Here is a 14,459-nt window from a genome sequence, read left to right on the forward strand (position 1 = left end):
TTGGAGCGTTCTCACACACACGCCAGTTCTGTTTTCTGTTGTACACGCCTCCGTCGTGACAGCCCCTTGCACTCTTAGTGTATTTTTTTTTATATATAGTCTTTCAAAATCTGCACCTATTTTAAAATCTGACACTCATAACCCAACTGTATGTGAATTGCTGGCAATGTCTTTCAAGTTGGCCTCAGAACAGATTTCTGAGTTAGCTTTCACTTTCCCATAAAACGAGATAAACAGAGTTAGCCAAAAAGTTGGAGGGAAATGGCCTTTGGCGGTTATGCTTCAAATACATCGTTAGATGCGGGGAGTTCATCTCTCAGTCGTCTTCATAAATGCTTCAGTTTGGTTTCCAGATGCTGTGTCACCACCTGCCCTCCACAGGAATTCATGGGGCACCTGTGGGGTGAGGGGCCAGACCTGAGGTGGGCGCAGGGAGGGCGCTGTGCTAGGGAAACACACGCGAGGAAGGCCCCAGGCCTGCCTTCTGCTGGACCAGAGATCCTGGAAGACGGCAGAATACATGAGGTGTCATGAATTCCAGAAAAGCCTCACCTACAAAGCAGAGTGGGGGCAGAGAGGAAGAGGCAGGCAGCCCTGCCGAGGCGATGAGAACCTCTCTTGGAAGAAAGGACGCTGGAGCTGAGTTTTGAATAGTGGGTTCTCCAGGTCAGCCCTCCTCAACCTGTCTCCATCATAACGAGAATGACGCGTCACTCGTCTAATCCTTTGTGATACCCTCATGTGGGCACAACCAGATTCTGGCAGAAACATAACATTTTGTAGGGACATAAAGCATATGAAGCCATAGGAGCTCTTTCTTTTATTGCTACCTATCAAAGGTTTTTTAAAGGATGTGATTAATGCAATTAGAAGTCTGAAATTAGTAGCCATTACATATATAAAGAAAACAGATAAATATGGCTTCTTAATTTTTTTTCTCTAATATTATACTTTATCTTTTTTCCTTCAGAGTTTTACTCAATGGGTAATATTAACTAGGCAATCATGTATGTGTAATTATGATTAACACCATGTCCTGGATCATTGAATTCTCTCAATATTTTTGTATAGTAGTTACGATGATTCCTATGTCATATAATTAGGTAATTGAAGCATGAAAGTGAAAGAAAAAGTCGCTCAGTCGTGTCCAGCTCTTTGCAACCCCATGGTCTATACAGTCCATGGAACTCTCCAGGCCAGAATACTGAAGTGGGTAACCTTTCCCTTCTCCAGAGGATCTTCCCAACCCAGGGATCGAACCCAGGTCTCCTACACTGCAGGCAGATTCTTTAATAGCTGAGCCACAAGGGAAGCCCCATTGAGGCTTAGAGAAGTTAAATATTTTGCCCAGTGTCATTTAGCTAATAGAATGGCTGGGATTCTAAACCCGTGCAGATAGGAACTATACCCATGATCTTAACTCCTGTGGTATAAAATTACAATCCTTCCATGGATAGCAAAGATCTAGATGGATAGAAGAATTTTTGATAATAAATTCCTTAGGGAAATTGGGCAGGTAAGGCAAGAAAAGTCAAGGAAAAGATAGATTTTTAAGAAAGGTTTTATACCTTTTCTGCTACTTGAATTAAGACAAAAAAATACTTTTGTAAAAATGAAAAAAATTTAGTCATGGAATTTCAAAACCTTGAATGTGTTGTTATCAGTATCACTGGAAATGTTACTAGGATCCGGTTATTGGAACTAGCGCGTGTCTCTCGGCTGGAGTGTTGATAGCTTGCGTCTCCTGTGCTGTGTCTGCACGTGGAGGGCCACTGTCCATGCTCGTCACTCTTTACAAGAAGAAGGCCTCCCTGCTCCTCATTAATGTTGTGTCTGTCAGTAATTTGTAATAGAAGTCTCGGGCAACAGTAAAACTGCTGCTCATACTGAGTCCCACAGCAAAGATGAGGCGGGGCTTGGGTTACCTCCCCTCCCCAGGGTATCAGCGGGGACCCTCCCGCTGGGACCCAGTCCACACAGCACATCAGAATGTCACGTGGTGAGACGCATTAAGACCAGGCTAACCTTGAGTTCTCTTCATTTGCTTTTTGAGGAAGTTAGTCACAAACCCACATACCTGATTATTAGCAATAACTTCCCAACATATTTTGCAGCTGACCCGGGCACACCAGCTTGTGCCACTGAACCCCATCTTTGCACACACCGCTCCAGGTCACGGAAAGGGAGAGATGTATTCCAGCCAGAGGGGACAGTACAAAGAGAAAGAGGTGTGTAAAGCATATGGTGTACTCCAGGAAAGCAGGAAGGGTTAGAACTTCCAGTGTAGGGGATGGTCAGGGCAAGAAGATTAGACTGGAAAACAGATTCAGACTCAGCTCCAAAGGGCCTTGAAACTCTTTTTCCATGCTGTGTAACCTGGGCCAGACTGGCCATCCAGTCTCCTGACCTTAACATGCAGCCCTACCTTCTTCCCCAGGTTGTCAGCATGAAATAAGAAATGTGTGCGAAGGTCTGGGGCAGAGCTGCACACAGCAAATGTTGGTGTAACACATCCCACCGTTTCCTGGCCTTCCCGCCCAGATAAAGGGATGTGGACTTTATCCTGTAATGGAAAGCCTTCAGGCATCACAGGGAGAAAAGCCAGCTCTGTGATCAGAACGGTTGTCTTCGTTTCGAGGCAACAATGTGCCCAGGCGACTTGGAGAGAGGCAGGACTGCAGGGGGGCAGTATCTCGCGTTAACTACTTTCAGTAAGCTTTGCTCATAGGCTACTTCTACTTCAGCTCCTTAAATAAGATTTTAAATCTTAGTGCTGAGTCGATGTTCATGGCGCCCACCTGGGCTCTGTTACTTCCCAAGGACTACAGGTCCACAGGGTCATCGTGATCCCACATTTTTTCCTTCTGTCCTCTTGCCTGAAAGCTGGTTCCTCTGTCTCATGTTGCCGCAGCACCACTGCATTCTTGCGCATTCCTCCTCGGGTAGCACTGCAGGTGTCATGTGTGTTTACTGACGGTTTCAAAGAAGAGCTCCTATTCCATCAGGATCCTGGGAATCGAAACTTCTACTTTTGGGATTCACCTGGTTCTGAAAGACTTGTGTTAGCTAAAGGAGAAAGTATTTTTACTTGGACACATCATTTTAACAGGTGTTTAAAACATCATGGTACAGAGACCTACATTTAAGTGTTGGCTCTTTGGGGATTCCCGGTGGTCTAGGGGTTGGTACTCCGTACTGTCACTGCTTGGGGCCTGGCTTCTGTCCCGGCTGGGGGTTCTGCAAGCCCCGCAGTGCAGCCGATATGTTCATATTTATAGTCTCTTTCATTTACAGGTTGTTTGACTTGAAGCAGATCTCTCAGCTTCCCTGAGCCGTTCCCCAGTCTATATAAGGCACAAACAAGGTTATTGTGAGGATTAATGAGATGTATACAGTGCTCGGCTCATAGAAAGGACTTACATTTTATTTTTCTGAGTCCCTTACAATAAAACTTTCCCACCGAAGTCTTTTTTTTTTCTTTTTTCTTTTAAGGCAGCAGACTGTCCTGGGAAGCTGTTCATCTTCCATTCCTCTTTGCCAACTGCAGAAGCACCAGGGAAGCTCAAAAACAGAGATGACAAAAAAATGATTAATACAGACAAAGAAAAGGTATTTGTAAACAGCTGCCCTTTGAAATGTCATGTCAGTTCTTACAAGAGAATAGAGAGAGAGGGCATGTGTGATTTGTGTAGGAAAGGGGGCAAAGTTAAATGTATAAATCCAGGGTACTGTACATTGTAAGGAAGATTGTGAATTATAAATAATTTAGGAAACTGTATATTCCTAGGGAAAGTGATATCTGACCTACATTAAGATAAAATCTCAAGCTGCTTCATGTATAACCCGTGTAAGACACTGGTTGGTAAGACTGTTACGGGGATGGGAGAAATGGGGAAAATGGAGAAAGGTCAGGTAGAGGGTGAAAGTGATGGACAGCCCCCTAGGACGGCAGTCCTGAGGTGCCTGGGGCTCAGAATACGCTTTGCTCAAATCCTCTGAGGTGTTGCCCTGGGACCCAGTCAGGGGGCAGGGTGAGCCGTGAGGCAGGCGTCCAGCCGGGGCCATGGGACCCCAGACAGGTCGCCTCATCTCGGCCTGTGCAGGGAGGGCAGCGGCGTCAGCGTCCCTGGAGTCATCAGGGGGTCAGATGACACCACGCACATGCGTGCACTTCACGTGGCACACGCCTGGCACACGAGGCGCTCGACTCACAGCCGCTACGCTGGGGAACACCACAGCTTGCTTCCTCAGCCCGGAGAACGCAGTAGAAACTAACAACAGAAACGTTCCGTGGGTTTCATTCCCCCTCTGTGCGTCCTTTTCTTCAGATACTTTTCCAGCCTCAGACCAACATCTACGACTCTCTGGCCAAAGACTGCGTGGCTCACGGCTGCTGCGTGACCCTCTTCCTCTTCCCCAGTCAGTACGTGGACGTGGCCTCCCTGGGGCTCGTGCCTCAGCTCACGGGGGGGACGCTCTACAAATACAACAGCTTCCAGGTAAATGACCGCTGTCTGTTCCCTGGGTTTCCTCCTGCCTCTCGGAACTTAAGAGAGCTGCGCCCCCTTGTGGGCAACCGACAAATGTGAACTCTGGAGCCGATGGAAAAGGATGGACCGGTGGTTAAGAATTGCTTTCCTGGGAAGGAGAGGGCGGGACGAAATGGGAGCGTAGCACTGGCATTTGACACACCCGCGACCGTGTGTCAAACACTAGCCAGCGGGGACCTCAGGTGCAGCCAGGGAGCTCAGCCCGGGGCTCTGCGACGACCTAGACGGGGTGGGATGCAGGCTTAGGATGGAGGGGATGTAAGCATACTTACGGCTGATTCACGTTGCTGTGCGGTAGAAACCAACACAATACTGTAAAGCAATTATCCTTCAATCAAAAAGAAATTTTTAAAAAAATTACAGAAAAAAATTTGCTTTCCTGCTTCCTAAGGTATGGCAACAGACTGAGCTCAATTCAGCCTCAGGTTTGAATATCAATGTAGCTTCCTTGTTGGAGGGAAATAATATTTTCTATAAAATGTTTATATGTTGTATAAAACTTTATATTCCGTATATTTAAGATTGTTTTTTAAAGTGACCATGTTTTGTTTTAAATTGTTATGGTTTGAAGGGGTCAGTTCATTATACCCCCTCTTCCAAGCCTGAACTGAGTCAAGAAGTGATCAGAATGTCAGCACTGGAAGGGACCCAGGTCTGTGGGACTTGCTTGCTACGCCTTTCCCCTCCATGGTGTCTATCTGGTGGTGTCTATCTCTGGTGGTGAGACAGACACCACCAGGCACAGGGTGGGCGCAGACAGAAGCGTCTCCTGTGGACCCTGGCCCTTGCGAGCTCCAATATTGAGGGCCAGGCAATGCGTGCCTCCTGCAGGCTGCCCGCCCCCACCGCCCCACCCAGAGGCTGCCGAAGAGGCTGAGCTCTGACCTCCGGCTCCTTGTCCCAAACTCAGACGTCACCTGCCCTCACCTGAGAAGGGGTGAGGAGGCGCCTCTGACGTGTATACCTCCACATGGAAACATGGAGTGGGAACGAGTGATCCCCAAACAAATGTGACAGATGTTCATCATCTTTATTTTGATGAATGCAATTATTTTTAATTGCATAGCTACGTACTTATTTTGTAAACTAGCTAAGGGATTTGATAAGATCAAAGATTACAAATGAAATAACATTGAAAGGGCTTTCAGAACCTTAAGATTTCTGGATAAACGAGGTTTTAATCAATTTTTTTTTTTTTAAAGAATTGTTTTCAGTATTTTACTGCCATCTGGTGGACATGATCGTCCTTTATTTTTTAGATGCACTTGGACAGCCAACAGTTTTTGAATGACCTCAGAAATGATATTGAGAAGAAAATAGGATTTGATGCTATTATGCGGGTTCGCACCAGCACAGGTACTTCCATTTATACTGTTTTTCAGGTCTCTGATGTATAATTGCTTCCTCTTGAAACTAACAACAGGCCAACAAAGAAAATGACAGTAAAATTAGGAGAAACAAAACTTCTGTTTTTCCTCAGGTTTCAGAGCCACTGACTTCTTTGGGGGCATTTATATGAACAACACCACTGACGTAGAGATGGCAGCCATCGACTGTGACAAGGCCGTGACCGTGGAGTTCAAGCATGATGACAAGCTCAGTGAAGACACTGGAGCCTTGATTCAGGTGACTCAGAACGGACTCCTGTCTTTTGCTTAGTTTGTTACTGACAGTGATCATTGGGGAGACTCCCAAGACCATCAGCTGTGTCAGTCTCTCCATAAGGAAGTCCAGCTCCGTTTCTCCGAAGGTGGAAGCCACTAGATTGGAGCGCTCTGTGGTTTATTCTGCACACCCTGGTTCCTGTGCAGTTTCTCTCAACTAATGATGTCTATGGAGTCTTTGCATGAGACCTCGCAGACTTGAGGTCAGATGACAGGCATTGGTCCCCAGCCCCCTGGGTTTGCTGCACCCCTGCCATGCGCTGGACACCGTGCCAAGGCGGGTCATCATATCAGAAGCAAGTGTCCACAGGACATGGCTTTGTAGCAAGTAGGATTAACTAGAAGCCATGGAGACTTTGACATAAAACAGGAGAAATTCTAATGGTCAGTTTTCAGACAACAGTATCACTCTCAAAGAAGGGAGAGGTTGACATCAAATTGAGGAAGAACTCTAGTAACTAATGTGTACTTTAAAATCACAGAAATGGGGAAATGGTTACTTGTTCGCATTACCAAAATGTGTACGTTTATCATTAGTATAAAACCTGTCACCAGAGCTAGCTGTTTCTTTTTGGGTGAAGTGAGCCTGGAGTAGGACTATGATAATGTGGAGGTATTATTTCTGGACCTGAATCCCTGGCAATAAAATCCAAGCTAGGAAGTGTAGCCTCGTTGTGGAAATGCAAGCAGGTATTTGCATGTGAACAGCCCCATTAAAACCTAAGTTTAAACCAGCGAAATGCTGCATGGACACCCAGTGTATCGCTGGCCATCATTCCTCCCTTATGTGTTGTTTCAGTTCAGTTCAGTTCAGTCGCTCAGTCGTGTCTGACTCTTTGCGACCCCATGAATCGCAGCACGCCAGGCCTCCCTGTCCATCACCCTCCAACTCCCGGAGTTCACTCAGACTCACGTCCATTGAGTCAGTGATGCCATCCAGCCATCTCATCCTCTGTCGTCCCCTTCTCCTCCTGCCCCCAATCCCTTCCAGCATCAGAGTCTTTTCCAGTGAGTCAACTCTTCGCATGAGGTGGCCAAAGTACTGGAGTTTCAGCTTCAGCATCAGTCCCTCCAAAGAAATCCCAGGGCTGATCTCCTCAGAATGGACTGGTTGGATCTCCTTGCAGTCCAAGGGACTCTCAAGAGTCTTCTCCAACACCACAGTTCAAAAGCATCAATTCTTTGGCGCTCAGCTTTCTTCACAGTCCAACTCTCACATCCATACATGACCACTGCAAAAACCATAGCCTTGACTAGATGGACCTTTGTTGGCAAAGTAATGTCTCTGCTTTTGAATATGCTATCTAGGTTGGTCGTAAGTTTTCTTCCAAGGAGTAAGTGTCTGGTAATTTCATGGCTGCAGTTACCATCTGCAGTGATTTTGGAGCCCAGAAAAATAAAGTCTGACACTGTTTCCACTGTTTCCCCATCTATTTGCCATGAAGTGATGGGACCAGATGCCATGATCTTCGTTTTCTGAATGTTGAGCTTTAAGCCAACTTTTTCAGTCTCCTCTTTCACTTTCATCAAGAGGCTTTTTAGTTCCTCTTCACTTTCTGCCATAAGGGTGGTGTCATCTGCATATCTGAGGTTATTGATATTTCTCCCGGCAATCTTGATTCCAGCTTGTGTTTCTTCCAGTCCAGCGTTTCTCATGATGTACTCTGCATGTAAGTTAAATAAGCAGGGTGACAATATACAGCCTTGAAGTACTCCTTTTCCTATTTGGAACCAGTCTGTTGTTCCATGTCCAGTTCTAACTGTTGCTTTCTGACCTGCATACAGGTTTCTCAAGAGGTTTCAGTCAGTCAGTTCAGTCGCTCAGTCATGTCTGACTCCTTGCGACCCCCTCAAGAGGTTTAGTCTTTAGCAATAATAGGAAAAGCCTGTTGGGGGGTTTAGAGGTCTTGGAGCTGTGTACGCTGTCCTGTGCATGTAAGTAAGACCAGGCTAGCTTGGGTGGACGTGCTAACCTGCAAACACGTTGCCTCTGCAGTGTGCCGTGCTCTACACAACTGTCAGCGGTCAGAGACGACTTCGGATTCACAACCTGGGCTTGAACTGCAGCTCCCAGTTGGCGGATCTGTATAAGAGCTGCGAGACAGATGCCCTCATCAACTTTTTTGCCAAGTCAGGTAACTCTCTGCTAATCCTGGGGTGCAGAGTACCTTGCCTAGTGGTTCAGGCAGCCTTGTGGGTTAAACCAAGTTAGTAGCTAATAGGTCTTGGGATGGTGTAGCCTTCTGGTGGGTAAACTCGGAATTTATAAAAGCTGAGGGTGAAGAATAAGAGTCAGCATTTCTAAGTCTAGACAAATAAGAACACTGAGTCCTTCCCAGGGCAACAGAGTTGAAATTGAGGAAGGTGATCCTGAGGCTCATGATGGTGTGCCAGTGTGTCCTGAGGCACATGGAGATAATGGAAGAATAGGGTCCCTCACATGAGACTGAACTGGATTAGCCTTACCGAGATAATTAGGAAGTGGTAGGGGCCCGAGGTGGAGTTTCCTGGCTGCTCCTCCCCTCCTTGTCCCAAACCCCAGCTGAAATTCTACACTGAACTTTGGAAGAGCAGTCCAGCCCATAGGAGTTCAGAACATCAGAGATGGTGAACTGGTCTTGCTTTTCTCTATGAGTAGAGTCCTGTTTCTAATCTTCTGAGGACGAAGCTGGACCGATTTCCTGCCTTTTGTTATAGGTAGGCTACTGTTTTCCCTTGGCTAAACCATCGTACTTACTCAAGAGGAGAGCCTTACCCAATGACCTTAACATTTTAAAATGCTGTTATTCCTGGCTGAGCGGTCTGAAGATAATAGCAATTTGTTCTTTGATTACATTTGGAGGGATTCCTTTCTGAGCTAAACCTTTTATGCCCTTTTCATTGTTTTGTGCAAACAGCTTTTAAAGCCGTTCTTCACCAACCCTTGAAGGTCATTCGGGAAATTCTGGTTAACCAGACTGCCCACATGTTGGCCTGTTACCGGAAGAACTGTGCTAGTCCCTCTGCAGCCAGCCAGGTAAGTCACCCGCTGTCTTCAGGGACCTGCTTATGCTGCGCTCTGCTGCCAAGGCTGCTGTCGTCTGGGCACTGAGATGCTGTCTGGTGAGCTGCAGCCGAGAACACTGGGGGTGCCACTGGGGGACCACGGTATTTTTATGTGTGAAAGTCGCTCAGGTATGTCAGACTCTGCAGCCCCATGGACTGTAGCCCACCAGGTTCCTCTGTCCATGGGATTCTCCAGGCAAAAATATCGGACTGGGCAGCCGTTCCCTTTTCCAGGGGATGCTCCCAACCCAAGAATCAAACCCAGGTCTCTCCTGCATTGAAGGTGGATTCTTTATCAGCTGAGCTACCAGGGAAGCCCATGGTATTTTTACAGCCAACATTAAAAAAAACTTAGTGGCTGACAGTCACTACATTACGTAAAACAAAAGAATATTATATGTAAGAAATGTCAGTATAAATCAGGTTTTCTTTTGCATATAGATGACGAGTATTACATTGTGAAATGGGGAAGCTTAAATACTTTTTGGATATATTAACAATCAAAGTTGACACAAGCTAATGGCAGAAATGACTTATCTATAGTTTATAAACACAAAACTTATAAATTCTGAAGTTCTTTGTATTTAATAGTTAATAATAGGGAATTCCCTGGCAGTCCAGTGGTTAGGACTCTGTGCTTTCACTGCAGGGGGCACAGGTTTGATCCCTGGTTGGGAACTAAGACCCCCATGCTCACAGCCAAAAAAACAAAAAATTAATAATAGGTATGAAGAGTTTTGAAAAAAACTGGCTAATAACTTGAAATTTTAGAAGATCTTTTAAATAAATCTGACTCATGAAAACAAAAGACAAAAAAAAAAAAAGGCAGAACCTCAGGCCCACACTTATTTTTGCATCTGTTCTCTTTTTCATAATCTTTCCCATCATAGCTAGATGCCATTTTTCATAGCTGTGTATTGAACATCTGAACCCAGAATCAAAGAAGACAGCAACAGGTGGGAGACTTTCTGGTTAATTCTTGTCCACAGTGACACCTGAAACCCCACCTAAAGCAACCCTTCAGCAGCAACAATAGTAGAGATACATCTGGGGCCAAATTCATAATCTGGGTAATGCAGGAAATTAAAAGACTGTTATTAGTTTGGACTTTTTACAGAAATCCCTTTGCTGTCCAGAGGGATTAAAGTAGCCATCCATTCTTTCATCTCCTGCTGATAATCACAGAGGCAACTCTTAGATCTGTGTGAGTCCGCCCTCTTTGTTACTCAGAGGGTTTGCCTCTTCAATAAACTCAGCGTCAGTCCCGTTTCGGAACATCCTACACAGAGCCCCCCAGGAGCTCCTGGGTACAGGCCAGTCAGGACCACTGCACCCCCCAGTCTCACTGTTTTGGAGCTCTGGCAACATTGCTCTGTGTCTGGAGTGTCTCACACGTCAGGAGGACTTGCTGAAGAAGAACAGGTACAGTTAGTGAGCTCTAAGGAAGTTTATTTGCTACAACAATTGGATTCAAAAAACCTTACATTAAAAACAAATCTGTTGCCTGCTTAGGGAAGAAATGAAACTGGTCGGTTCCTTCTGGTTTAAAGTTATAAGCTTTGCCTTTACTACTAGATCATCTGTTTGCACAGTTTATTTCTGGAGTGACAGCATTCTGATGCCAGTCTGTTTCTGAAAAAAGTAGATAAAGATTATTCCTGTTCTTCTGGAGATTTTTCTTTCTCCATTAGCACATTTCAGCTGTACCTTTACCCATCAGGGAGTAGGGAAAATGTAGAGATGATAATACTGTTAGTAACAATGATATATTAAAAATACACCATTATTTAACAGAATGGCTAGACTTGAGGTTTTTCTCAGAGATTATAACTTCAAATTTGGTAGTCTTTCCATAGTTCACTTGCAAGAAATTATTTCCATGGTGAAATTTGTAAAGGAATTCTGTTTTATTCAATACTACAGAGCTCAAAGTTTCCTTGGTCCAAGCAAGACTGTTAAGGAGCTGTGTACTTGCATTATATGAACTGAACCTCAGGAGATAACGCTTTTACTGAATTGCCAGGGCCAGCACAAGGTTGATGCAAAAGAGGAGCTTAAGGTGCAAAATTTAAGGAGGCACCCATTCTGCAAGTCATAGGATAGATGCTGGGTTAAGACATATAATTTAAAACAACATTAAAACAATTTTTTAACCTTACATAAGCAATGTAGCTTCCTTTTTTATTAAATATAGCAACTCACTGTCCCAAACGTAAATATATTACATCATATGGGAGTACACTGACTTCAGGAGGTAAGTCGCATCACCTTAACTGGAAAGTAATAGTTTTTTTTTTTTTTCTATTACCACATCTGTTACTTCAAAACCCAAAGCAGAGAATTCTCCAAATTCAAACTGGACTCATATGAATTTGCACTCCCTCCTCACTCACACCTTTTCTTCCCGAGAGTAATTTCACTATTTATGGAGAAGATCAGGGAGGCAAGGAAAGGTTTTAAGTACTGATCCGTTACCACATTTCCTTCCCTACCTCAAAAACATTGTCTGTTTTCTTTCACTCTAACTCAATTTTCTTCATCACAAAATTTCCTTCTTACTTTCATTCTCTGTTCTGCTCCTCCTGCCCTCTGTAGTCTCCTCTAATCAGACTTTTTAGTCCTGAAAGAGTCATCATGGGCCAAGCTCAACTCTTTGTGGTATTTAGGGCAACAGATTTCTAAACTGTCTTAATATGACCTGATTAATGAGAAACAGCCAGTGACTTGCAAGATAATATTTAAAAACTGTATATACATGCTTCTCTATGGGGATCTAAGAACATTTTTAATCCATAACAGGTAAGATCCCTAACTGGTAATTAGCCCAGAAATAGCCCTGGGGCCACTTGGCTCCAGTGACCATGGTTTGTGTCCTGTATCCTTGGATCGTAATTTTTCTTTTTTTAAATCCTAAATTTCTTTGGCTGAAAGCATATTCCAGTACCAAATGCTGTCAAATAAAAATACTTTATGCTAAATAAGTGAAGTAAGTCAAAGAAAGATAAATACCATATGGTCTCACTTGTATGGGGAATCTAAAAGACAAAAACCTAGCTCAGATACTGAGAAGAGACTGGTGGCTGCAGGGAGATGTGGAGGGTGGGCAAAATGGGCGAAGGGGCTCAAAAGGTACAAACTTCCAGTTATAAAATAAGGAAGTAATGGAGATATGATGTACAGCATAGCTGCTCTAGTTAATGCATGTTTGAAAGTTGCCAAGAGTAAATATTAAAAAGTTCTCATCACAGGGAAACTCTGTAACTTTGTATGGTGATGATGTTAACTAGAATTGTGATCATTTCACAGTATATACAAGTATCAATTATTATGTTATATACCTGAAACTAATATAATGTTAAACATTATTTCTCAATTAAAAAAAAATTTATGCTAGAGAAGAAATTCTAAGAGCATTTCCTCATATGAGGAAACATGCGTTTATCTGTCTTTGGTTTTTTTGAAAGGAGATAAAAATTGAGAGGAAAAACAAACTGCAAAGTAGAATTGTTCTAAAATATATTTTCCTTAACCAGTTAGAAAGTTCTGTCTTACATATTCCTTACTTAGAAGATCATGAGAAGCGATGATAAAGGGATTTGAGGAATAAATCCTATTAATAACAGAGCCCTAAGGGAAATTTTCCTTTCAGCGTGTATTCTGTTAAGGGAATACTTTTTTAATATTAAAATAGAAAGCTAAAAAAAAATCATGAATTTATAGACCAGATATTTATATTTGCAGATTATCTACTGTATATGCTTTTCTTTTGGATATTTTGTTCATTGACCTACTATAAATGGAAGAAATGACAGTCTCTCTTGATTCTTAGCCATATTTGTAAAACTGTGTTGGTAAGGTTAAACACACAGGCAAATTATTTGTAATTTTTTTACTCATGTTTCTAGAATTGTGTTACTATTTGGAGCATTATGGTATGTACTTGGAGGCAGTTAGAATGAAGTCAGAATGAGCTCACATAAGCCAAAGAGAGGGTGGAGAGGAAGAAGGTACAGGTTGATTTTAAAGGTTATAAAGGTGGATTATAAAGGAATGGAGAGAATTTGTGTTCTAATTGAAGGTAAAGAAAAAGTGAAATCAGGGTTCATCTAGTAGCTGTAGTATCTAAAACAGGAAACATAAGAGGAAAAACATGTTTGTGGAATTGTAGGAGTTTGATTTTTTCCTGTTATCATTTAGTGACATACCTAATAAATTCACAAAATATTTCCTGTTTTAATATCTATATATATATTGAACGGCACTGTAATTTGAATTTCCTTATTATGGTTTATCTGTCTGTATGCATATCATCCCCAGTGCACATTAGGCATCTGCATGTGGACTATGGCTCATTCCTCTGCAGAGGCCTTGAGGCTTTGATAGAACCTGTGACACAGTCCTCCTTCAGTGTCTGATGAGTCTGTGACTGTGAGTCTAAGCTTGAGGAAGAGCACAGAAGAAGAGAGATTGAGGGGGTAGTTGGAAATGCTGTTCTTGCTCAAGAGGTAGAAAGAAGCTGGTAATACAGATTAGGAAATAACTTATACATTTCATTTCATTTAATAAACGTGTGTATGACACTGTGTGCTGGGCATTACTATAAGTACTGCACAAATCAGAAACAATTTAATCCTCCTAACCACCCCAGGATCGTGAAGTAGAGGTGCTATTATTTTAGAAGAGAAAATGGAGGAAACGAGAGGATAAGGAGTTTTCGCGAGGCATACAGCTGGTAAGAGGCATGGCGGGGACCACATGCCCCACGGTGAGCTGTGCTGAGGAACGCTGTGCCAAGCTGCCAGGGCCCTGGAGAGCATGACAGCCGCCTGCCGCTCTCTGAAAACCTGCCCTGTGCTGCTTTCCCTGCTCTAGGTGCTGCACGTGGCTTATCGTTTCTTCCTCTCTGCAACCTCAGAGAGCAAATCTTGTTTCTCTTTTACAGGTAAAGTGCAGTGGGCCTTGATTCTCAGCAAAGAGCACAAGCGTCTGAAACCAGTGTCTCTCTCTTCCAGCTGATTTTGCCGGATTCCATGAAAGTCCTGCCGGTGTACATGAACTGCTTGTTGAAGAACTGCGTGCTGCTCGGCAGACCCGAGATCTCCACAGACGAGCGGGCCTACCAGAGGCAACTGGTCATGACCATGGGCGTGGTCGACTCACAGCTCTTCTTTTACCCACAGCTTCTGCCCATAGTAAGTAG

The 14,459-nt window shown here is 43.8% G+C and overlaps 1 protein-coding gene across 3 annotated transcripts in view; it reads left to right on the top strand.

The window, feature by feature from the left end:
- SEC24D (SEC24 homolog D, COPII coat complex component) overlaps nt 1–14,459 on the top strand; it is a 115,131-nt gene that overhangs the window by 91,087 nt on the left and 9,585 nt on the right. For all 3 annotated transcript variants that reach the window (XM_061421164.1, XM_061421166.1, XM_061421165.1), the window contains exons 14-20: nt 3,493–3,609; nt 4,329–4,499; nt 5,810–5,906; nt 6,031–6,176; nt 8,211–8,349; nt 9,112–9,230; nt 14,272–14,451. In XM_061421164.1, the coding sequence (XP_061277148.1) occupies nt 3,493–3,609; nt 4,329–4,499; nt 5,810–5,906; nt 6,031–6,176; nt 8,211–8,349; nt 9,112–9,230; nt 14,272–14,451 (969 nt within the window). The remainder of the gene's footprint in view (nt 1–3,492; nt 3,610–4,328; nt 4,500–5,809; nt 5,907–6,030; nt 6,177–8,210; nt 8,350–9,111; nt 9,231–14,271; nt 14,452–14,459) is intronic.

Source organism: Bos javanicus, chromosome 6 (assembly GCF_032452875.1).
Source record: "Bos javanicus breed banteng chromosome 6, ARS-OSU_banteng_1.0, whole genome shotgun sequence".
NCBI classification, from domain to species: Eukaryota; Metazoa; Chordata; class Mammalia; order Artiodactyla; family Bovidae; genus Bos; species Bos javanicus.